At 39.5% G+C, this 26,854-nt stretch overlaps 1 protein-coding gene across 3 annotated transcripts in view; it reads right to left on the reverse strand.

Annotated features, from left to right (window-relative positions):
* Positions 1 to 26,854, reverse strand: part of ADGRG6 (adhesion G protein-coupled receptor G6) — a 116,608-nt gene that overhangs the window by 60,069 nt on the left and 29,685 nt on the right. For all 3 annotated transcript variants that reach the window (XM_069787165.1, XM_069787163.1, XM_069787162.1), the window contains exons 3-4: positions 11,548 to 11,889; positions 5,216 to 5,836 (exon numbers count right to left, since the gene is read on the reverse strand). In XM_069787165.1, coding sequence (XP_069643266.1) covers positions 5,216 to 5,836; positions 11,548 to 11,889 — 963 coding nt within the window. The remainder of the gene's footprint in view (positions 1 to 5,215; positions 5,837 to 11,547; positions 11,890 to 26,854) is intronic.

Raw genomic sequence — 26,854 nt, forward strand, 5'->3', positions numbered from 1 at the left:
TGCTTTACCACTTCAGAATCATATTGACTTAATGAGGTTCTCTCATGAAACATTGTATCCTTCCATAAAATTACAGAGCCACCACCCATCAGCTCGTAAAGATAGCTAGGAAAATATTTCCTGTGGTGCAAGAACAGATGAAGCATGGGGCCTCGACACAGAAATCATGTCATGCCACAGATACCATTACATTTATTGCCGACAAAAATAGGGCAGAATTTAAAACCTGCAATCCTCAACAAATATTAAAGCTCAGGGTTGGGGTTTTTTTTTGGCATTTTTCTTTTTGTTTTTGTTTTTTAAATAGATTAAGAGATACAGGCAAATTCACTTCCTTGGTACACTTCCTATGAACTCCAGGAACGATGTTCCAAGTGAACATACTAGCTCCTGTGTGAGATTCCCCCCCCCCCCAAATATATTTGCTAATATTAAACAGTCAACATCAAAACCTGCTAATGTCCTCTTCGCTTTGTATCATGGAAGGATCACCTGAAAGTTGGCTTGGAAAATCTGTGGACCTTCATATTTTCTTCAGTGAGTATTTAAAAAAAGATTGTGATTTTATTTGGTGAAGCTAAAAAAAATCCAATCCAACTTTACAAAACACTTAAGTCAGAAGACTGTATTGGGTTTGCATGGCAAGGTTTTGGTAGCAGGGGGGCTACAGGGGTGGCTTCTGTGAGAAACTGCTGGAAGCTTCCCCCATGTCTGACAGAGCCAATGCCAGCCGGCTCCAAGATGGACCCACTGCTGGCCAAGGCCGAGCCCATCAGCGATGGTGGTCACGCATCTAGGATAATGTATTTAAGAAGGGGGGAAAAAGAACCTGTGCAACAGCAATTGCAGCTGGGAGAGATGAGTGAGAATATGTGAGAGAAACAACCCTGCAGACCCCCAGGTCAGTGCAGAAGGAGGGGGAGGAGATGCTCCAGGCGCTGGAGCAGAGATTCCCCTGCAGCCCCTGGGGAAGACCATGGTGAGGCAGGCTGTCCCCCCGGAGCCCAGGGAGGTCCACGCTGGAGCAGATCTCCACCTGCAGCCCAGGGAGGACCCCACGCCAGAGCAGGGGGATGCCCAAAGGAGGCTGTGACCCCGTGGGAAGCCCACCCTGGAGCAGGCTCCTGGCAGGACCTGTGGACCCGTGAAAAGAGAAGCCCACGCTGGAGCAGGTTTTCTGGCAGGACTTGTGACCCTGTGGGGGACCAACGGTGGAGCAGTCTGTGCCTGAAGGACTGTACCCCATGGAAGGAACCCATACTGGAGCAGTTCGTGAAGAACTGCAGCCCGTGGGAAGGACCCACGTTGGAGAAGTTTGTGGAGGACCATCTCCTGTGGGAGGTACCCCACGCTGGAGCAGGGGAAGAGTGAGGAGTCCTTGCCCTGAGGAGGAAAGAGCGGCAGAGACAAAGTGTGATGGACTGACCGCAACCCCCATTGCCATCCCCCTGCACTGCTGGCGGGAGGAGGTAGAGAAAATCAGGAGTGAAGTTAAGCCTGGGAAGAAGGGAGGCATGGGGGGAAGGTGTTTTTAAGATTTGGTTTTATTTCTCATTACCCTGCTGTGATTTGATTTATAATAAATTAAACTAATTTCCCCAAGTTGAGTGTGTTTTGCCCATGACAGTAATTGGTGAGTGATCCCTCCCTGTCCTTATCTCAACCCACAAGCCTTTCATTATATTTTCTCTCCACTGTCCAGCTGAGGAGGGGAGTCATGGAGCAGCTTTGGCGGCACCTGGCTTCCAGTCAGGGTCAACACACCCCAGCTGTATGCTTTAAAGAGGAATATTTTCAATAAATATATTCAGTAAGGTTTTAAAGTTTTAATTTGGTTGAATTCTTGCCAGACTAGGCATTCCTTCAGTGTCCACTAAAGAAAATATGATTTGGATGCAAACAGATACTTGCCAAAAGGTACTTTATGAAGCCAAATGGCATGATCAGTAATGTGAACAGCAGATATGGACCTGTATTATGGACACTTTGTGTGATATATCTCACTCACTTCAAATGTTTAAAACTCAGACATCCGTATCTGCTCGTCACGCTGGACTTTCTTTATAGTCAATGGGGAGGAACAGGCACTCCCACAGCAAAAAACTTCTGACTTCACTGAGACATCTTCTCCAGTATGAGATGCACTGACCTTTGGAACAGCCTTTTTCATTCCACTATTCATAAACACCACTGAGGGCAATTAGCTCAGCCTGAAACATCATTCAGCTGCCTAAGGCAGACAGATCCCACCCTGAGTTGAATCTGACAGTGAAATTAAGAATTCCTCTGGCCTTTGGGAATGAAGGACTCATACAAAGTGTACATGAAGCAAATGCAATTGCAGGCATAGACAGACATGCAGTCACATTACCCTTAAACTGAGTAGATCATATCCTGCTATAGGTGTAGCCAGTGCAGGCTCCAAAATCAGTACCAGAGGCTGATTAAATGCTCCTCAGTTTGCCTGCCCTGAGCTCTGAACTGGCGTTGTTACACCACTGTCATTACCTAGGCTACTTGTTTTAAAATTATTCTGGATACCCAGGCTGTGTACATATACCTTTAAATGCAAGCTGTGCGAAGGTACGGCAATAAAAACAGAATTCCGACAAGTCTTACAGAAACACCCCACCATGACTGCACAGCTGTGAAAACATTAGTCTAAGGAATAAACTAAGAGAAGGTAAAACTATGAAAAGATTATCTGGAACAATTTGCCAGTGTTTTTACGCTCCATAAATCTACTTGTAAAAGGTTTGTCTGAAAAACCATGAAAATAATACCCCTTGAAAAATGTAAGCACTGTTCAGGCACAGATATGTTGAGATCACTGCTAAATGCTTGGTTTGGTTTTTTTTAAGTTACATGCTGCTTCCTGGGGAAGCGTTATTGGAGCTGTGTGAAAACCTCCTTTCTGCATAAATCCTTCCATTGCTGCTACATGAAGCCCAATCAGTTAGAGTCATCCCCCCACTGCCAACGGTTTATTCATGGTTGATAGCCTGACTCATCAACTCTCCTGTTGAAGGCTGGTTTTACAATGAAGGCTTTTATTCAAGAAGATGAAGGGAAGAAAATTCTAACAATTCCTTCTCTGGAATGAGTAACCATTTTTGAAATGACACTGCACCCAGTACTTTCTGTTAGGAAATACTCTGGTTCAGGAAAGCCTGTATCATAGAGGGTGATTTAATATCTTTAAAAGAAAAAGACTGTCTAGTGAGTTAGTTTTCTCCTAGGCTTAGTTAGAGGAAATAATGATGCTTATATATAGATACATTTGAAGTGGCTTGTACAGACACCTGGGCCTAACATAGGAATGCCAATATACATTTTCTAGAATAATGTTCTGCTGTAAGGAAACTGCTGAACAATGACATCCCAAGGAATAAAGCTGTCAAATGAAAGCAAGTATATTGTTTCTATGACCATAGCTGTGTTGTTACATTTGTGTCACAGGACTATACAGTCTTTAACAGAAAGAATGACAAGACCCATACTCCAGTCAAAATTAAATGACACCGCAACATTTATAGAGGTCTTGGTAGGTTGTTTAGCAAAAGTATTGTGGTAGTCTTCACGGTATAACAGTGTAAGAGGAGTAAGATTTTCTGGGAAGTTATTTTCTGTCAGATCAGTTTGTACTGATAGAAAAGCAACAACATTTTTGTCCAGAACACCTTTGTCAGTCATGGTCAATGTTTAGATCAGCCTTTTCTTTGCTCTGGCAGAGGGGTGAAGGCATCTAGTTGCTTGTGCTTTTATAGAGGTGTTGCTTAATTTTTTTTTAGCAGAGGCATGCTGAGAGCTGTCCCAGAGAGTCTAGCTGTGAATGAGTACCTCACGTTTTGGTTTGAGTAAACTAAAGCAAGCAAGATGGTTTTTTTAGCCACCTTAATCCCTCATGAGCTATTAGATACAACTAGCATGCCTTAATGATGCCAGCTTCTCTTTTAAGCTAAGGATTCTCAGACCGCTGACAGATGCTCTGTCAGGAGATGCTTATATTGACACTATTTAAACTATGTTTAAATGAATAATTAGTCAGGTGCCAGAGGAGCAAGAAGGCAAAATTGGAGAGGACAACATTAGACAGGAAGAGACCCCACGTGGTTCAGAAAGAACCAAGATTTTTAACTGTTTACTTTGTCTTTTTTTTGTTTGTTTGTTTTTTTTAACAAATGTATATTTGCTACAATAGGAGGGCTCAAACTCTGTGGACATGGAGTTTGATAGCAGTTGATTTTCACAAGCATCATATGCATGTGTATAGGCTACTGCTGGCCATGATTCAGATTTTCCCCTATGCATTTTATAATTATCCAAATATCTCTAAAGTTGTTACTAACCAAAATATTCTTAAAAAAAAAATACTGGTCCAAAGTGACGAAGATTTTTCACTTTTGATTTTTTTTTCATCTGGAAAAAATGTTCCAGTAGAAAATTATCAACCAACTGTAATAAAATATACATATATAAAAATTACACCTGGACATTTATGAGGATCAAGTGCCTGAGCCATGAAATGAGAATAGGTTGGACAATATATTGAAATTTATCTTCTGGAGTAATCTACAGGAAGAAAGACCTTCAGTAATTACCAATTAAAAGAAGGACTGATAATATGTCATCAGGAAGATAAAACATGATGATTTTGATCTAAAATCTTCCTTCCTGTCTGCCTCCTCTAATTTAATCTTTTCTTGTACTTTTTCTGTCTTATGCATTGCTGTTTGTCACTGCTTTTGCTGGCTCTGCACACACAGCACAAGGCTAGCAAGTGCTCCTTCCGGCTAATCAAAGGGCCAAAGAGCAGGTACAAAAACATTTACTAAATGGTTAGTTAACACACTTTTTTTTTTCCAGAGACCACCATAATCTTACTTGAGGCTAGCAGGTGCTTGCCTGTTACCCCCATTTCATATGAGTAGATGGCCAATAAACAAACTGTTTAGGAAAAGCTTTAGTCTGCAGACCATTTCAAGCAGCAACTCCCATATACTTAGGGGAGTTGTTCTTTCGGAAATCAACTCTATACCCTTTCAAAGCCTCTGTGTATGGTAAGAGTTGAGCTAAAGTCTAAGAAAGGTAAGACCTAGCTGTTTTTCTTTCACAGGAAATCTCTTTTTCTTCTGTGCTGGTATATGATATGTTCAGCACAATGCAGAAATGTGGGGGGAAAATAAGCAAAAAAGATTTGGCAAGGCGTACTCACCACAACTCAAATTGTTTTCTGCTTTCAGTGCTGAAGTTGGAATACTCCAGAATTCATTTTCCCAGTCTACAATGTTTCCTTTCACATCACAGCTGAGGTTGGCCAGTGTTTGCGCATTCATGGTGAAATTCCAGAGGCGGAAGTTGTAAATGTCCCCATTTAGAGAGCTCACTTCATTGCTGTTAGAGCCCAGCACCAGCCTCCCGTTTCCAGGGATAACTTTGCCAAAGATACCTGGACAGTACACTATATGATAGGTGCTTTTGGCATATATACCTACACTGCCCGAGAAGCTATCCGCTACAACACAGAGCTGTTGAAAGGTTCCTGTGAAAAACTCTGCATTTCGGGGCAATGCATTCTCAAGGATGCACTGTGTGCCTGAAAAGGACAGAAAATGGCCTTTTGTGGTCTTCCCAAAGCTGAAGAATTCTGTTGACAATGCATCGGTGTAGGAGAAAACCTTCCAGTCATCATTGTCATCGCTGCTGCCCTTGGTTGCTTCAAAGCACAGTGTAAACTGGCTAAGCTCTGGCACTGAGACAGTCTCTGCCACGGACACAGCATCGACGTCGGGAACCTGGGGAATGATGACTTTCTGATTCCTCAGAGACACAGCGACTAGAACCAAGAGCAGATAAATAAATTAACAAAAAAAATAAGTTCATCCTATAGAAACAAAGGCAGACTGGCAGCAGGGGTTAAAGTAACATTCAAATCAAACATTTGTCAGGTGTTTTTTATCACTGTAATATAGTGATAGCACACACGAAGTGGAATTTGGTTTGGGAGTGCACTCAGCTGAAAATATGCAGAGTTCCTTTTCAACGGCACAGAGAATGCTGTGCTACACACAGTTAACAACCCCTCAGGTTGCATTAAGAGTGATATTAGGACATATTACCTACTAACTTCCAACTCTGCCTCGGCTCACTCTATAAAAATTAATACTCATTCATCTAGTAAGGATGCATTAGGCAATGGAATAAACCAGTTATTTGAAAAAACACAGTATGACTTGCTTTTAAGATATATTATTTTAATTACTTGTCTGCATGACTGCATTACACCAATGAAGTTCAGGCCTTGCTTCTTTTAAATATCGCAATAGAAGAAAGCCCCCATTACATTCCTTGGCAAACTGAAGCCTTTTGTTCCTGAATTCAGCTAATGGGTTTCTGCAAAACGTTAGGCATCTTCTCATTTTGTCCCCAGCAGCCTTTTGGTTGACTACTGCAATCACATGTTCATGAATATTTATATCCAAGCTGTTCACTATTTGCTAGTATTTGGGTCAGCAGCTTTGGATTTTGCACAAGTGTCTAGAAATAGCTAGTTCTCTTGCAAATATGCACTGCAGTAAGGGTATTTAGGCATGGGCAGAATTACTCCATCTCTAATCATTATTAAGTATTCTCATTTGCACTGACAAAATGGCTGCCACCAGATGTGAAAAACAGTATCACACAACATATGCTTCTTCTCCATGGGTACATTAATGAGAATTCTGTTCAGTCTACTTTGGAGAACATTATTTTTCAAAATAAAGTGTCCATATGCTCAGTTTTACTGGCACATTTATAGCCACAAAATTCTCCTAGTAAATTTCTCCACAGAAAGAAGTTTTAGGTTATCAGTCACACAAAGGCATCGAGGTCAACAAGGCCACATTGCAGCAGCCCTCAGTTTTATTTCTGGCTCTGCAGTTCTGTGGCAGACCACATCTCCAGCAAATGTCTGCTACGTCTTTTATACATTTTCACAGTGTATATGCTGGAAGTGAAACTGTTTTTTGCTAGACCTGAAGAATAACTGCCACAGTAGTCTCCCCTGGGATTTTTAAGTGATGCCACAACGCATATTTTAATTACTACACCTGTTCCCTTCTCAGAATGAAATAAAAGCCTTTCAACATGAGAGAGTGAGATATGTGAGGGAAGGGTGACTGTCACACCGCACTCAGAAAATGAGACAGATATATGGGGTATAAGGATTCTGTGTAGTCTGTGGTGGTGCAAATTCCCTTTGCCAGCTGCTTGCAAAGACTCTGAGCTCCAAACTACCCTATTCGGATATACACAAGGACATAATTTGACCAATATATTATATAGTAAAATAACATAAAGCATTGCACATTATCCGCCAACCCAGCATGTGGAGAATGGGAGGGAAGCGAGAAAAATACTGGACTTTTATAGTTACTGGATTTACTTCATAGATTTTTTTTTTCTTCCCAAGGGCAGAAGTATGTTGTAAGAATTTTATAGATAGAAAATGTGTTCAACTCTCCATTGAAAACAGGGGTATTTTTTTTCATGGGTTAATTATACTGTAAGCTTCTTTATGTAACATGGAAAGAGTTCCAGAAGAAGTATAAGGATTCAAGACTGGAAAAAGAATAAAGCTTATTCATACAAGCACTGTCCAGCCTGTGTTAGGGTGGTCAGGAGAGTTATGGACCACCTGGTCACATTTAAACAGTATAGGAAGAGAAATAAACAGGCAGGATGTTGCTCCAGTACTGAACAAGTCTATTCAACTTTGCTGTACTCATCTGAGAGATTTAGCCACTGGCACCTTCCCCATACAGTGAAAGGACAAAACTGACAAGTATTTTGTCCATGTGGAGAAAACAGAATCCTGCCATCGACATTAAGCGCAGATCTCTTTCCTGATTACTGTTGCACAGCCAGTCATCATACTGATGAATTTCAGATGTTAGTATTGGAGAAACCCGTTATTCTCTGAGGAAGAATACACATATATTCTTGGAATATTCATCCAAGTGTTTAGACTACTTTCGGAATGATGTTAAATTGTTTCTGTTAGGAATATAACTGGATTACAATGCACGGGGGCTTTTTTGGACACATTGCTATTTACGCATGAAGAATGTACAAAAGTCTTGGCAGCCTGGACACAGGAGCGACCAGCAACAGGCAGCTCACTGTTCTGAGATCCACATCTGCTTTTACAGGAGCGCTGGGATGCACAAAGCCCGCCTCTGCTGCTTTTTAGAGCCCCTAGCTTACTTGCAGCTCACTGTCCCACATCTCATACACCCCTTTACACATAAGCAAACCAGGAGTCCCTAGATTGTATTTTACAATCCCTTTCAGGGAAAATGGCTTTCCTTCCAGTTGATGGGCTTTTCAGCATGGTTTGGTGCTTGAGCAGTGGCTTCTACTGTTCCTAGCTTCACTGCTTTCAACTGTCCTTTCACTGATGCTGGAAGAAATGCATCAACTTAATGAGGTCTGCGAGTGTCTACATACCAAATACCTGTTTAAGAGTATTTTGTTACTACCGCACTGAATTGTGCTTTTAATCTGGGCTACTGCAGTACTACTCAACTGTGTGTTAGTTTTACATGACATTGTCTTAAGCATTTCTGTACTAACAGAGGTCTGTCAGCTCTCCTTCCTCTCTTTTTGGTGACTGAGTGACTTTCACTCACCAGTGGAGCTATTACTTACGCAGTTAACTATTACTAGAAAATTATTAAACATGCCAGCTCTTCAGCTGGTGTAAATTGACATAATTCCCCCAAGACTAGCAAAGCTACATTCATGTACTGCAGCTGAGGATATGGCCCATCCATCTGCTGTTGGTGTTTTGCAGGAGGTGACAATCAGGAAAGGCAACATTTGCACCGGTGGCAAACTTGTTATGGATAACAAGATGTGCTCTGTGAAACTCAGTTTGAAACTGCTCTTACATAAAACCAAGCAGTCACACAAAAGCTGTTCTATTCTCAGTTAATTCCCTCCCCAAACTCACTTACTCTCTTATATTTGTCTTTTCCCAAATATATTTTGTTTTGTGTACATACTGTGTATTAGGATATACCACTAATACCTTTTTAAATGCCATTTCTAGATAGTAAATTGGTGTGCGTCTTTGAACAGCCCTTTACTTTCCAACTTTGCATTATTCTGTGAAACTCAAAATTGAACAAACTAAACTACTTAATTTTGTTATTTACCTATGATTGTTTCTGAGAAATGAAAGAAAATATGAAGGTAACGCTGTTCCTCTTGCTCTGGGAGAAATTAATGATTTTGCCCAGGTATCATGTTCATAGTAGTAACAATGGTGTCACCTTGACAAAGGAGCTTTGAAAAGCCATTGGGGACCTGAAGTGAGGGGATGTGCAATCTCTCCAATGGCTTTGGGAACTCTTTGCAAGGACAGGAATGTGTAGCACTGACATCTGCCATGCAGATGCATTGTAATTTCAGTGTGTGTGTGTGCATCGATGTCCTATTGTCTATATGCTTTTATAACTTGAAAGTATAAAGCAGTATATTGTCATCCCTTTACCAAGCCCTTTTTTCTGTATCCATTGCCAGGTTAAACACTGCCATGATCTTTGTCTGTAACTATCTTCTGAACCCAATGTAATTGCACAACTGCAGGCAGTAAGCAGAATACAGTTATAATTTGCCCTAAATGCATGCAGCCAGCTCTCCTGGCATCCATGGTCAAAATCAAGATGTCAGGTGAGAGTTACAGATTTGCAATAATGAAACAAAATTCAGCAGCCTTAGCCTAGATGCTTAACAGAAAGCCTAGACATAGGGTTTCTGAGCTAATATATATGCAAAACGTTAAAATATAAGTCACTGGTGAAGGTCACTGACACCTTTACTCACACTGGGGAGTAGTCTTCTCATTCAAAATAAAAGGATATCTTCCAAGACTATTTAACTTTAATGGTGCTATCCATGAACGTAAGGTACTATTCAATTTGGCATGGAAGTAATATTTTGCTTTCATAAAAATACATTACCTATAGGTATATATACACAAAGGGTTCTCTGACTATGTCTGTGGACCTTTCCTCTGCTCCTCAGTGAACACATCCGAGGGTAACATTGCATCTTTCAATTCCAATTCTAAGTCATCTTGTCACTTATACTTAAACTTTAAAATATTAAAGAGGAATAAAGAAGTAAATCATTTTGCATAATCTGATTGCATGTCACTTTTTTATGATCCACTTGATTTTACAACTTCTTACAATACAGCAAGAGCTGCTATTTTCAAACAGAGAAACCTTTCAGGAAATTTTCTTCCACTTTCACAAGAGAACAGGTGCTCCTAGAATTATAACTACATTCATTTTGTGAGCATGAAAGGACCTCAGCAGAAAGAAGTATTTTTAGCTCCTCTGGTATAATGTAACCTTTTTTCTTTTCAGAACTGCACACAAGTTTTGCTGGCATAATCAGGACTACTTTTGTCTTATGATTCCTGGGGTTTACTATCTTAATGATTTTAAAATATATATGTTTAGTAAATATAAAAAAAAAAAAATCACGAGGAAGATGTGCTTGTGACTGAAGAGATAACTGCAAAGCTCCCTGCTCTGTGTTTTTACAGCAGCCAGCTAACCAACAGAACGTAAGCATACTACAGTAATATAAATGCTCAATGCGATAGTGGTATTCAGTCTAAGGTGTGTGATTTCAACAAAAAGAAAGCGAACTGAGAGCATGTAACTGTAAATTATAACCCTTAAGGGGAACGAACTGTGCGTAGCATATGGGGCCTGTAAGTGATCATCCTAATGCCCTCCGTTACCGTGCGGCCCTTTAGAGTCATGTGAGAGCAACTTCTAATTAATGCTTTAAACAACAAAACAAACATGAATCACATGTTATTTGTACCCTTATCTTCTAGGGGGAAAAGCATGAGTGCCTTTTTTTTTTTTTTTTTTTGCAGTTGTTAGGCTTTTTAAAATCTAGGCATTGCTATGTATTTAAGGAAGGGAAAGAAAGGTCAAGGAACTGCAGTGAAAGGTAGCCATTTGCCATTTTGCAATGCCAGTTCATCCCTGGGAGTTTGTTCTAGAGGCTAGAAGAAGCTCTGAGAAGTTCTGCCTTCTGCACAAACTCCTTCTCACTGTTGGGCATTTCAGTGGGACAGAGGTCCAGGCCGGCCTTGTTTCTGGCTCAGCTGAGTTCCCTCTCACATTGTCCTTTAGGCTTCTATGTCCTTCTGCAGGTACGCTGACCTGAAGGACAGGTGTCCTGCTTCCAAACACTCCAGCGTAAATCTGCAGGGAAACGCACTATTAATTAGACCTGAGGTCTTTGCATGTGAAAAGTTTTTCTAACACACTTGATGTCATGTCCCAGAATTAAATAATTTCTTTTCATGCAAAGAAAAATAGATTAGTTAAAAAAAAACATACAAGAGAACTCTGTAGTTTTACCCTGCAGCCTCCCCATCCTTTCCCTTCTCCTTTGGGAAGTTTTGTTCTAATCCTTATAGGACATTTCCTTCTAACATCTATAAGAGGGATGAAATGCTTTGGGTCTACTCACTTCGTACATAGCTGGCATTAAAACCTTTCTTTTGGATACTGAAGTCGCTTTTAAATGACACGATCATTTCATTGCCGGTAGAGTTATAGGATAATCCTTTGGCAGTGATGCCACAAAGGTTCATTGGGCTTTCTCCATTGTCTAATGTCAGTGAATCATAAATACAGCCTGGAGCTTCTTCAATGTCAAAATCGATAAATGTTAGCTGTATGATGAATCCATGAGGTGCTCGGATGATCCACTTGCACGCTTGGCTGTTGGGATAATCACTGGGGAAGCATGGAGAAGTGAAAACTCCAGAGGGGTCAGTTAGCACGATCCTACAGTCGTAGCATCCGTGAGCTGGCAATAAAAATGGAGAAAGGCTGGAGGTCAGGAAGAGAGATAACTTAACAGGAAAGCTATCATCAACACAATAACTAAATGTATTTCTATACAGAAAAATATAAACAGAGATAGGAGGAAGAAAGGCAGAAAAAGGCATGGTTTCTAGTGGGCAAAATGCTGGAGGAATAGTACAGCATAAGAATATTTTGTAGAAGAAATACTACACAAAAGAAATATAAATTATGCTGCTAAATATTCATTTGTGCACACAAAATATCTGCTATGTATATTGACCTGACAAAGGTGAAGCAAAAGCAACATTTTTGAATTCAGAAAGGCAAACGAATTCCTAAACTGCGACTTCAAAAAAGATGACTGGTATCATTTACATTTTTTGGCTGCTGGTCTGATGCTGACTGGTGGCTATTGCAGCAGCAATGTGCCATGCTATTGTTACCAGTGGAATGTCCCTGGAATGCAGCAGCACAAGAGACGGGTTGAAGAGTGGCAGAAGCAGTAGCTCTGCAGAACTCTGAAAGGTTAGTCATCAGCATTTCTGGCAAATGCTGTCCACATCACCCAGAAGGGTAGCAGTGAGCTACTGTTTTTTGAATCAACAGCAAATTACTGCACTCTTCCCATGCTGACTCAGCTCCATTGACATATTTGTGGCAGGCAGGCTCTAAGAAATTCTTGTCTTATTCCTCATACTCCTTTGCTCACCTGCTGTGCTTATCCACCAAAATTTCAGGCCCAGTTAGTCCCCAGAGTTGCGTTTCTTGTTTGGTTTACATTAGCTCATTTATCATATATTTACTTAGTGTATTATATGATATAATTACTGTGAACTGCCTGCTGCTAAAATCTGTAACAGTTTACCAAAGCAGCACTGAACAAACTAGGTGGGAACTGAATATTGCCAATAGATAACCAAAGAAACTAACTGGCACATTTACGCTGAATTACTTTGCAAACATTTCTTTAGGCCACAATCCTGCATCAAGTACTACAAGTATGAAAAAGAATAGAACAATGTGAACATGCATTATTAGTTGCCCAAGCTAAAAGCAACTAAAAAAGTTGCCAAGTGTAAACTACATATGGAGCAGCCATAAAACAGGAACAAATGCAACAAACTTCTCCAAAGAACCCTTGATGTTTCTTTCCACTGCTTGGGTCCTGATATTGTTCAGTCACATTCAAATGGTGTTTGGCCTAAGCAAATTGTCATGGTTTAACTCCAGCCGACAACTAAGCACCATGCAGCTGCTCACTCACCTCTCCCCCCACAGTGGGATGGGGTAGAGAATGAGAAAAAAAAAAGTAAAACTCGTGAGTTGAGATAAGAACAGTTTAATAGAACAGAAAGGAAGAAATTAATAATAGCAGTAATAAAATGACAATAAGAATAATAAAAGAATTGGAATATACGGTACAAGTGATGCACAATACAATTCTCACCACTTGCAGACCGATGCCCAGTTAGTTACCGAGCGGTGATCCCCCTCAGCCCCACTTCCCCCAGTTTATATACTGGGCATGATGGCACATGGTATGGAATATCCCTTTGGCCAGTTTGGGTCAGCTGTCCTGGCTGTGTCCCCTCCCAACTTCCTGTGCCCCTCCAGCCTTCTCGCTGGCTGGGCATGAGAAGCTGAAAAACCCTTGACTTAGTCTAAACAGGACTTAGCAACAACTGAAAACATGAGTGTGTTATCAGCATTCTTCTCATACTGAATCCAAACCATAACACTATACCAGCTACTAGGAAGACAATTAACTCTATCCCAGCTGAAGCCAGGACACAAACGGACACTGACTCTGTGAACTGGCATGGCAAAAAAAGAAGCAGTTTACATCTGCAGGGAGAATCGTGAGGTGTATTTTACAGAGTTTTTATAATTTTTATTTCCAAATCATGAATTCATATGGCCCCAAAGAGGTAAAGAGACTATAAATTAATCGGGGTCTCAGAGCCAAATACAGGCTGGTTGCATTAGAAAAGATCAGTGGGATGCTTATTTGTTCAAATGAGAAAAAAAATTGTCCGAAAGATTTGCAAGTAGCTTTGGGAAGAAGTGGCACTCATGACACAAGAAAACTTGATCCGTGTAGTACAAACAGGACCCTGTCCACTCTTAATTTCTCTGCAAATCTTTACAATTGGAGGACTATGCTTACCTGCCCTGAAATGCTGCTGTTCCATTTATCAACCAGAAAGGGAATATTTACTTATTAGTACGGTAACTATAAATCCTGCAGTTGTACAAACAGATGACAGCTTCATCCAGTGTTTTTTGCACAGATAGGTATCAGTCCTCAGAGAACCACCCTAGACTGAGAGGAGGAGAAACAGGAAAAGCACGCTCTAAGCCACAAGCCACTGCGGTCTCCAAGCCAAGGGTGAGTGAGCTCTATGGGGCAGAGGAGCTGTAAGACAGCTCCAGCCGGAGCTGCCTCCAGCTGGAAGGCTCAGTCATTCGCACTCCTGCCTTTCTTATTGCTAGGATGAGGGCTACAGGGGCTGAGGATTTGGCAGCACACCGCGCTGACTCTCCTACTCATTTCTGTCAGAGAAATAAATGACACAGAGCTATTGGGACAATTGAGAGCTTTCCCTGCACACCCAGATGGACCTGAAGCCAGGGACGAAGCTGTTAAGTGATATAAATACATGCAGGAACACGGGTGTTAATGTACGCTCATTCAGCCTTGGACCCCTAAAGTAAATCTCAAGGGCATTACAAAACATTGCTGGACCAGAAAAAATATGCCGCTTGTCAGTAAAAGTGTATCTCTCAAATTGGTAGAATATTACATTCAACATGAGATTGGAAAAGTCGTATTTGTCCATGAGAAGGAACACGGACATTCTTCAGAGAGGCCCACCTTTATTAACTCTATTTATCACCATCAGCCAAAACAGGACTCAGCTCTTCTACTTATCTCTCTCTTGAGTATTTATCATTGTTTCTAAGTTGTGTAAAAACCCCCATCAGTACACGTAACAAAAATACTTTTATCCCTGCTGTCTGTCACTGTAAACACTAAACCAGAAATGTTATTTGTTTTTTTACTCTTTTAATCTTTTCACTAACATAATCTCATTTTATTATATCCATATTGTTTTGTTGGTTTTACAGAAATAACGTAAAAAAACAGCCCCTAAATTTAGGTAGGAAAATAAGTGCTCAAAACTTTACATACACAGAAGAAACAGATTTGGTGAGCAAAATAGTTTACTTTTTTGAAGTGGGTTGGCTCCATTTTGGCATAGTTGCTATTCTGTCCATGACTGCAATTTGAAGGAGAAATATCCTGTTTTCATGCAAATGTCCACAGTAGTAAGTAAAAAGAAAAGAAAACAAACAACAAAACTATATATAAACAGAATGGTTTTGAATGGAACTTTTTGCACAGCTTCTCATGAGATGACAGTTATTTTTCTATAAACACCACCTATTTTACTCATTAAAGAGAGGAATTGCTGTGGCAACCTTAGGCTGTCAGCCAAAGCTGACAGCTATTTTGCAATCCCATTGGCCCAGAACAGTTCTGAACTGTGGACACTGAATACTTGTTGCAATACACACCACAAGGATTTCTACAAGAATCTGAGATATTTTATTGATTTTAATGGGAACAAATTTAGGTATGATATTTTTGGTCAGGAACCCCACATACCCAGAATCTGCCTGTCGAGTATTTTTTATCGCCCTAGGCGTCAGGAAATTCACTCTCTAAATATATTTTATCCAATAAAAGCCTTCATCTTTTCTCCCTCTCTCTTGTTCCCCAAACCAAAATGAACACCCTCCCCATAGAGTGCAATCAAGCACTTAATTTCAACATTTGCTAAATTGAAAGTTTCACTGTGCAATTCATTTGTCTCCATCATGAGAATACCCTGGAGTATGGTAGCCGTATACTAAAAAGGAAAATTAATAAATTCCTCTGGAGTATGTTAGAGCTTTCACCAAAGTTTTCTAAGTGATTCACAAATGTTAAATAACTTCAGAAGGGGAAGTGACTGTAGGGGAAATGGCTTTTTCCCTCCTATGATGCCCATTTTATAAGGATAAAGTTAGGCATGGAGATAATGGGCAAAAATGGCAAAAGTTTCCATGGATTTTGGGTTCCTAATTTAAGAAATGAGAGTACTGATTTTCCTTAACTACTTAGTATTTGCAGAGGGTTTTATATGTCCAAAGCACACTATCAATGACTTCAAACTGCAGCTGGGAGAGCAGTCTGCCAATCTGGCCCATTGTAGAAAATCCACAAATGAGTACTTAGTGGCCAATGGAAAATTTTGGTCAAAGCAATTTGGCCATCTTTAATAGGAACTTATCGGTAAAGGCAAGGATAGAATCCTGTTCTCATGGTTGCCAACTTTCCTAACCATGAGACCATTCCCTCTCTTCTGTGAGTCTCCTGCCTATTTCACATATATACCTTTTAATTGCTATGAAGAGGAAAGAACCTTAAACTAGTCTTTCTACACCATGTTGAATCATCTGAAGACTGTCCTAAAACTAAGGGGCTAAGGGAAACAGTATGTGACTCATTAAAGATTGCACCATACAAACAGACATGTGCACATGCAAACCTCATATCCTATGGAATGAAATTAATCGCCCAGTTTGTCCTGTCTACCAATTTTGTCTCTTTATAGCCCCAGCACAGAATTCTACCATTTGAACTCATGAAGACACCTGTAGGCACTGAGATATACAATTTGAAAGTGATTTTCACAAGCCATTTGTCAGCAGCTGAAGCCACAGTCAGACCCAGATCTACAATGCTGAACTGCAGATTTGGGAAGGAAACATTCTGTATATAACCTCGTCCCATACGTTCACACTTCTCTTTTTTTGATTTCTTCTTACATGACTAACACATTCCAGCACTTGCCTCCAAAATCTGTGCTAATACTCGTATTTTCCTCTAGCTCCTCACACTTCTCTACTTCTCTCCATTGTCATCATTTCCCCCCAAACCCTCATCTTTTGCCGTACTGTGCTCTGCACTTCTTTCTCAGGCATCAGTTTCGATTTCAACCTCTCCACCTGCTTTTATTTCTGCACTTACCCAACCTTGGAGAAATGCCGGACAACAAGTTTTGTTTGGCCAAGAATTTTTTTTAAAAGAGCAAAAGCAATCCAGCTTGGGACACTGCCTATTTCAGCCCTAAAGACTTAAAGTCTGTGAAGGTTAGGATCAAAAGAAAACAGGGTCTCTGGGAAAAAGTCTGCCCTTGCAATTCGAGCATTATTCAGTTTGTTTTCACGCTAAGTTACACCTTGCATTGGGTTTTTCTTTTTCCAGCTGTAGCATGCAGCTGGCTTTCTGTGCAGCATTTTCCACCTGACAGAAGTGTAAATGACTACATATGTGTAGGCGGTGGCACAGGATACCAACAATAGCCAGTGTGGGTTGAATTAACACTACTGGTATTTTTTTTAATCCATTAAAATCCATTAAAAATCCATTTAAATAAAAAAAAAATCCAAAAAAAGTCCACCATAAAAGTAAGATAGCATGCTGCTGGATTTCATTTTGGCATGAAAATTAACTCTACTTCTCCCTGTAGAGGACACAACTTTCATATGAAAATATCCTGAAATAAATCTATGTAGCTCTGGGATCGAATTTGCAGAAAACAGCACAAAACAGTTTATGTTAACTCTGGTCTTATTCAAGTGAACAATAAAATCTCCCCTGCCTGACAGAATTAGGCCAATCCTAAACCACAGAAAATCTTAGCTATAGTACTTAGCACTTTAGACATAAAAAAGCAGTACAAAATGAATTGTAATTTGCTTTCATGTAGACATCTGAGAACATTTAAGCATTTCACATACATTTGAAGAGGTAGCACTTACAAGGATGGTAGTTTTGAAGTGAGTAAGAGAGAAGTACGGGGAGGTGACATGATGTAGGCCCTTGCAAGCATGTGGCAAAGCCCAAATCAGAAGTGAAACCTTACAATCATTTACTGTGACAGCACGAAAAAATACCTATTTTGATGAACATTAGGCAGGAAAAAATCTTGCTTTATAATAAGCAATTAATTGTTGGGAGTTTTTTTTCTATTTCAAGGATGTCATAACAGAGATACGGCCAAACGTTAGGTTAAACATATTTATGACTCCAAATAGATAGGTGAATGATGTCAGCAATGGGCACACCTGCAGACAAGCAAGAGGAAGGGCCAAACCACCAAGATGTGGGTGGGCTGGAATGGCTACAGAACAAACAAACCCATGTTATTTCAACGAGACACAAACACTAAACCCAGAACAGCTATCACATGGCAAAGGCTTCAACACTAGCTTATCTTCACTTAAAAAAAATCATTTTGGACGTAAAGGGGATCTGTAGATCTACAGAAATACCTATACACAAAATGTGAATGTATTAATTGCAAAAAAGTGTCATGTCATTTGCTCTGGACATAAAGTAACACTCTGCTTACTCACTTATAAGTTAGTTATAAGACATATACAAATTTTTTATGCAAAACATTAAGCAGAGCACTCTTCTGGAGCCTCTGCACACCAAACCACGTTGTCTGCTCTCTGTGCAACCCACAATTTGACCGAGTTCTGAGAAAGTGCAAATGAGGAGGTTTGGTAGGTTTATTTTTGCTTCTTTATTTACTTTCCAAATTGTAGAAGCTGTTTGATCTCCCCAAAAGATCCTTATTTTTCTACAGTATGCTCGCCTGATAAAAATTACTATACACAACACATAATAATCTTCAAATTAAACAAACAATCCTAACTATTTAAATGTGTGTATTTAAAAAAAAAAAAGAGGACAAAAATAAAAACCAAAAACAACAAAAAAGGATTATCTCTGCAATAAAAAGAAGGGAAGTAAGACTGATGTATATAAAAGTTTGTCCCTGCTCATACGGTGTTACAGGGCTGAGGTCTACTGTCTGGAAATATGATTGTGATTGTGTATAAATGTAAATGTCCCCTGATGTGTAATGATAATGTGGAACCATTTCTACTTCAGCATTTCTACAGTGTGCACAACCCTAAATTCACAAAAATCTTGAGTAAATCTTAAAATCTCACAGATATGATTTGGATTTAAGCATGGACTTAAAATTCAGCAACTGTTTAAAGTCTTTTCTTGCACAATGATGCCTTTGAGTCCTGTATTTGAAGCTTTACAATCCCGTCTTCAGCCTTGCAGCCCCCTCACGGAAGAACGGGAGGGCATGACTCCATAACTGTTGCGGTATGAAAACAAAAGGGGAATCACTGCCTGGACCCGAGCAGTGAGGAAGGTGTGCTATCTTCTCTAGTTTGATCATTTTCTTTTCCTTTTAAGGAAAGCAGTAATAACTGGACCAAGCTACACAAACACCCATTCGGGGAGACCCACTCTCAGACACGCAGGTTGCATATGAAAAGCTGCTTACTGTGTGATTAAGTAATTAACATGAACCATTTTACACCTGGCCTAACGTCCACACTGCAGTCCATATTCTTCCTCCCCTTCTTTGCCAACCCACTGGGCATATTCTAGATTTCCAGGTTGCTGACTGAATTTGGGGGGAGCGAGAGGTTGATCTTTTATATCAATCTGTCACAGAAATAGTTCCTTCCAATCTTTGAATTTTCTTCCCAAATTACTTTCTGCCTAAAGACCACGAAAGGCAAAGTCAGGTTTGCTTCTAATTCAGTCATGAACTTTCTAAATATGTCACCATGTCAAAGTCTCTTATTCCCTGCCCTCCCCACTTAAAAATAGAAGCATTTCTCCTCTGGGTAGGGTTCAAACCTGTCCCATCACCCTTTGTTAGCAGGATGTTATATTAACTTCCAGCTCTGCAAAGGCATTAGTAGCAGGCTTGATGCTGGACAACTTGTGTGTGGAGAATTGTATTTCAGCTCACCTTTGAGGGGTTTTAAATTTCTCCAAACACTGAACAGTTAAACTGCTGGTCACTAAAATACCAGTACAATTTAAATAATTCTCTAAAATATTCCTAAAATACTTATTTATATTAATAGGTGTAGAATATATAGAATCCCCAACAAGATAAACATTACCAGTTTTTATGTGAAACCAGCTGCATAGAATCATCAGCAATATAACCAGCATAATTAAAAAAATAAAAATCTTATAAGCTTTATATGAGTGAAATTTTATATTATCCTACTTAAAGCTGCAACACTTAAGTGCATTTTGCACAGCATAATAAAGATGCAATTAGGAAGAATCTTTCATCTCTCCATTATTCTTAGTTTGCAACTGTGACTTTTTTTGTTGATTTCTAAGAAAACACTATTTTAAGCACTATTAAAAACTCAGTCCTGACTCTCATTCTGCATCATTCCCATTGCATCATCTGCATAGTACTCCTTGTACCCAGCAACAATTTAAAGCCTCCATATTCCTGACTGGAAATAGCACATAACCCTGGCAGAGCCTTTTATAATTCAATGAAAGACAAGATTGTGCTCTCACAAAATAATTCAACAATTGGGTTTTGGCCACTGAAGCCAGGAGACAAAGAGAGTACTATGCCCTGACCAGTCATATCAGCTTGCCTCGCATCTTCTTTTGCTGCTGCATTATGTCCTGCAGCATATGCTTTAAATGGCTGAACCGGTTGGTGCACCTAAGAATAATGAAATGGTAGGAAAAAAAACCCTCCTCACAGGACAGGCTAATATATTGACATATATGAAAGTGTAACTGTTGTCTGTGAAGTCACTTATTAATCCTGCTTCCTGTTGCTCTAACCCTTACTGCTTATCAGATTATTAACAAATTAAATTTTTTGTCACATGGAATTAGAACCGGTTACTTTCTTTCTTTTGTAAGACAAGAACAAGGCACTTAATAAAATTTTATGTGGCAAATTGAAAACTGATAAAAGACAGTATTTTCTCTTACGTTACAACGTCAGCCTGTGGAACTCTGACCTGAAAAGTATCAAAGCAGGGAACATAAAATTCGGAAAGCCAACAGACATTTTTTCAAGTATCTAATAAGACCTCTGAATCCCTCCAGTTATATAATAATTGATAAGAAGACACATAACCATAAGGAACTGCAAACCTCATAGCTTATGCTTGAAATTAACCTCAACCAACTGATGAAGAACAGTACTAATAGCTCCACCTTGATGCTAGGCACCATCCCAGGCTCTGGGACTTGACTGCCCGTTCGGCCACTGTGCTCAGGCCAGCCCAGCCAGCTCTTCTCCAAACTTTCTGCACGTGGCTCAGCAGCCGGCACAGGCCAGGGACCTTTCCCAGTATGCAACATGAATACAGCTACCCTAGTTCTTAAAACCGTGTGCATATGGGACACGGCGTGAGCTGGCCTCTGCGGCAGAGAACTGCCCTGGGCACGTCTCATTTACTGCAATAGAGGTGGCCAGTGCATGTGTGGGAAAGGGAAAGCAGCCATGCAAGGCAGAGCACAAGGCCCTATCTTGTGTGTCTTACATAGGAGCCAATAGAGTAGTTCTCGCCAGTTTTGGTGGTTCAAACACTACACGTAAATCCGGGAGAAACAGGTGGTAGTACATCCTGTTTCTAACATGATAATCAAAATTATCTTTCAGGATACACTTGAGGTCAGTAACAGTAATAAGGTACCAAAAAAATCAGGAAAAGCAAAACTTAATTTTCAAATCTGAGGTTAAGATTAGGAAAACAGAAGTGAGAATAGTAAACTAGTGACTCAGGAAGCATTTACTGTGAACGCAGGCAGTAACCAGCTACTACTAAACCTAGCAGCAAATTTTTCACTAAAACCAAGACAGCAGAAGCTGAGCTGCATTTCCTCATGACACAACTGTATACCATGGTCCTACACCAAGAAAGATTTTGTTATTTATTTTCAAGAAAGATTTTGTTATTTATTTTCTCATAAATAAATATATAAAACACAGCACAATTCTTGGTCCTCTTTATAAGGGAAATAGATGGACTGGAACTTTACACCGATGCAGGGTGTACCATTCACGTGCAGGCTGTTGAGACTTTGGACAGGACATTTCAGGGAACTGACCTCTTGACTTCTCAAGACTAGCTTCCTAACCAGCCCTCAAATGGCGGGGCTAAGTATCATCCAAGTATTGATACTATTAGCATTTGTTATGCACCAGATCTCCAAAACTTTATGATAGCCTTGGAAAGATTAGAGCTGATGCTCTTCAGTCTCTCAGACTGGGATGCTAGCACAGCCTAGAGACCATTAGAAATTCAGTGTGTTTCCAGGTATTCCATACCACCCCCAGGCCCCATTTTATGCTGGAATTCAGTAGGTATTTATTTCTGTTGGGTTATCATTGCCACTAAAAGCTCTGACCCCTCTTGATCGCTCTAGCACAAATATCCTACCTCCTGACAGCGACCGACTTTATCACGGCAGTGACTCCTGCAGGTTTTGATTGATCTGGGAAATTGAGGGAACTAGCTACAATAGAAGAAAATACGTTCAGAGCCAGGGTGGGGGCCCTGCACTGCCTGTTTCCCCTTAGTTGTTGGGTTCGTGCCAATGAAAATGGAAGTAGAAATAAACACACTGACTGGGTAAATCTGCCCTGACCCATATGAGTGGAGTTCACACTGTAGACAAAGTTATGGATTTCCCCCAGAGGGAGGGGGTAATGTGAAAATCCTGTGTTACACCCATTGTAACTTAAGAATATTTTCATTGGCATTCCTGTGATAATCTTATAAAAATAACAGAATTGACTCGCTAGTTTTGGCCTGAGTTGGATTTTTTTTTCCACAAAGTAGCAGAAGTTTGGGACAAAGAGTGGTATTGACAGTTCAGTTTAGATATGCTGGTTAAAAAAGTATTAACTAGTAAGTATACAGGCTAGTACAATAAGCACATAAGCTAACACACATGTCAGTAAAGAGAAGATTATGTTAGGGAAGGGATAGGGTGGGAATAGGTGAGGTTTTGTGAGGTTGCTGCATGTAACATAACGGTCTCAAACTGAGATCTAAATATCACACTCCATCACAAATCATGCTGAGATTTACCAGAGGAATGGTCATCAAGAATGTAATATTTTTGTCCACTCCAGCAAGAAGTTCTGGCTGCAAGCTTCTAGCTGTTCAGTTGCTATATGTTACAAAGAGGGTCACATGCTCAGCTGAAGTAGATCCATGAGCGGAGTTAGCTTCCACACAACTATACCAGGCTGTACAAGCTGAGGAGCTGTAGGGCCAAATAATTTCTTGGGTATCATTTGTGCAAGCAAGTGTCATGTTTGCTTGGGAAGCTGTTCAAAAAATGAATGGGAAAACAACTGACAATCTTTTAGTGAGGTATGGTTTGTAGGAATTTGAGACCCCACCAAACATATTCTTAGTAAAATTCAGTCATACAGATGCATACAAGAAATACATTTCCTCTACATATACATTGGACACAGACTAAAGAAATTGTTAGGATGAAATTTCTGGGTAACAGAATACTTTGTGCAGTGAAAGTAGAAAATACTGCCTCTTCACTGGCTGCTTTACTCAACAAATCTAACACACACCCAGTATCCAAAGCAGTTTCCATTTGACCCATGATGCATTCAACATCTTTTATTGCTTGTAGAGGACAATTCAGTTGCAGAGTTTTCTTTCCCAGGCTGCAATGTTAGAATGCCTTTTCTGGCTGCTACTATCAGTGTTCTGAATAAGCATCATTCTTAACTCTTATGAAGGCCTCTAGAAAACACAAAGTAGAGGGGTTATTGTACTGCTAGTCAGTGATATTCTTCAACCTATTTGTGTTTATAGGCCAAATTTTGGGTCTAGAAGTTTTTTTAGGATTTTTTAGCTATCCCAGAAAACCTGCTATTAATGACACGGATCTCTTGCAGTAGAGGTTGAAACTACGGTTTGCTGGTGTTTAACAAGATACAGAAATCGTGCACAATTACTTTACACTGGAAATCACTGTTATAATATAATACCAAGGCATTCTAGACATACTGGGAAACACCAACTCAAAACTGATTTCATACAGAGCTTTTGAATCTTTTTTAGGGTTTTATTACCTGTCCTTTCTACTAGTTTTCAAAGTATCTATTCCAATATGATTTGGGCTACTTATACTTTAGCACTTCAGTACTTTCTGGTTCCTTTCAGTAAGCTATTGAAAAATAGATACTGTCAGTAATATATCTGTCATCTGATCTGCAAGAAGGAGCAATCTAAGTCAAACTATTTGTAATGTTTTAACATCACAAAATAATAAAGAGTTCTTCTATCACACAGAGAAATATTGTCTTCTACTCCATCATAGAAAATCAGTCATGCTTTCACCTTCCAAAGACAATAACATAGTCAGTGTTAACACTTATTATTCAAACAGTTCTGCCCACAGCAAACAGAAATGATGTTCTGAATAATGATATCAGTTATTTTCTTTTACATTATTAACGGAGGGGTCAGGAGACTAGAAAGGGGTTAGAGCCTCTTTGCTAATTGAAGCTTTCACCTCTCATACTTCATTAAGGCACGTGCTGCAAACAGTGAAGCTACACAAGTGAAAGTGAGATCAGAAATTACTTCTCAATAGTTTGCATTGCTAAGAACAGAATAATGCTATCTACAATACGGCAAACTAATATCTATTGCTGGGGGGCAAGTGCGTACATTTTTGACATTTAGTGTTACTCTGACATCTCTAATGCTGTTTTTTGCTCTATATTCTCAAACAAGCTATTCAGTGTAATTTTGAATAATTGCAGTGATACAGCATTTAGAACTGCTTTATCGCGGTGTTTCTGTCAGATGTAAAGATGGAATGGAATGGCATACCTAGCTCAAAACAGTAATTCCTTCACTGTTGTATTACTAATTTCCACCCCTGGTTTGTTGGTGTATTTCTCCTTTACATAAGAACAGAAAAGAAAACATTATGAATGTGGACAGCAGTCTTATATTAAACAGTCAAGTGTCTCCTTACTGCTTCCATTCAGCTTACAATGACTGATCTTTGTGTGACTACACCTGAACCTTTTATTTTTGTCAGTCTGGGCTATGTGATTTATTTTTCTAACCTCCATCCAGTTCTCCAACTGCTCTAGCCACTGAACTCCCACTGCAATCAATCAAGAAGCCTCCCTACTCATTCCAGTGCTTTTTCCAACTCTGTCAGCTTTTTCTCAGTTCCCTAGAAAAAAATATTCCATGGGTGAAGGGACTTCAAAGTTAGGAATTTGATTCTGATCAAACTACATGTATTTAACTCCTTGAGGATGGACAGTGTGTGCCCCACTTCTCTTTTTGTGTCTTGCTTCTTTACTGAAAGGAAGAAAATAAATTTACAGTGATCAAATCAGAAATAAATAACTGATCTGTGTCTTTTTTGTCAACTATAACTGCTTAACACAAACCCTGAAAATATTCTCTCTTTAGCAAGGAACCTATGATAGATTTGACTCAGTTTGGCTTGAAAACCTCCCTGTTAGGTTTCAAAATGCTTTATGTCTTGCTTTTATTATTTGTCTACTCTACATCTTAATGAACAGGTCTCCAGATACTCATGTGATGTTTTTTAACATGTCTGCTACAAAACTAAACTGGTCTCTATGTTCAAAACATGTACAGCATTTAATTATGCAATAGTGTACAGCTTCAATCTCAGATACCAGGAGAAATCAGCTCTTCACTGAAAGAGGAATTCTGCAAATAGACTTACAACTTCTTGTTTCCCCAAATTGAAATCAGCAAGTTATTCAGCTTATTATAAGAACAAGAACGCTTTCTTAGTCAACAGAACTTGCTTCATGTGAAGGAATTTATTTTATTTTCTGTGATGGTTCTGCAGTCATCAGCATTATTTGGAAACAACACCTAAAACACTTGTCACGTAATGGAACCTACAGAGTTTTACAATTGACTTGCTCTGTAATTTCTGAAACCAAACCAAGCCAATCAACCAAAGGAAACCTCTTTCATGAATCTGTTATTTACATATAAAGCAGACAGGAAAAAGGTATTTTGTTAGCTCTGGAGACACAGTTTAAGGAGGTTTTAAAAGATTAGGAATTATAATGACAGGTGCACAGTGTTCCTTGAAATGAGACAGGAAGTGAGTACGAGACAGAACTTTATGGCATCATCCTTCTATAAAACTAAATGGACAAACTGTTCTCTCCTAATAATGACTATACACTAACATTTACAACCAAGTATTGTACCTTTACTTGACCTTTAACACATTGTACTGCATTAATTGCCTTAACTATTCAATTAATGACAGCCAAGCCCCGGGTTGCTCCCATATTCCTTCTGTCTGAGGTTATTTTTTAAAATATTTTCCTGAAATATTAAACTCTGCAGTTGTTTTTTATTCAACAAAGCCTTGAAGTTCAAGCAAGCCAACACATGTCATCATCTCAAAACTTAACATTCTCACCTTGTAATTTTTAATCTAATGTTTGTAGAAAAACCCACCCTCAGAGAACACCACTGACCATGATGCTCTCCTCCTTAACACCATTTCCAACACCATTTTTTACTACATTTCAACTGTTCTCAAGGAAAGCCTATTTCAAAGCCACAGTGAAAAAGATATATTCTTGTTTAGCATTGGAGTCCATTTATCAATTTTCTCTGTCTTTGAACCTGAAATAGGAACTAATAACTATATGAAAGTAATTTTTTAAGATCTGCCATCAGTATTGAATACCTAGACAGAATATCTGGACCCCTCTGAGAATCAAACCGCAGTTTGACTGCAAGTTTACTATTGCTGAAATTTTCAAAGCCTCAGAGACTGATTCCTTCAAGATACTAAGTCCTGGGCCTTCCAGTGATGGAGCCTGACTGACATCTAAAATAAAATGGGCTTAATAAAAAGAGAAAATATGGAAGAGACACTAATCAATCTCTAATATTGAACACCTGACTCTTTGAAGTTCCGAAAGTGCTTACGATTCCCACTGCTTTCACATTACTTACCTTTTATTGTAGTTCTTAAT

Source organism: Haliaeetus albicilla, chromosome 7, assembly GCF_947461875.1.
Source record: "Haliaeetus albicilla chromosome 7, bHalAlb1.1, whole genome shotgun sequence".
NCBI lineage: Eukaryota > Metazoa > Chordata > Aves > Accipitriformes > Accipitridae > Haliaeetus > Haliaeetus albicilla.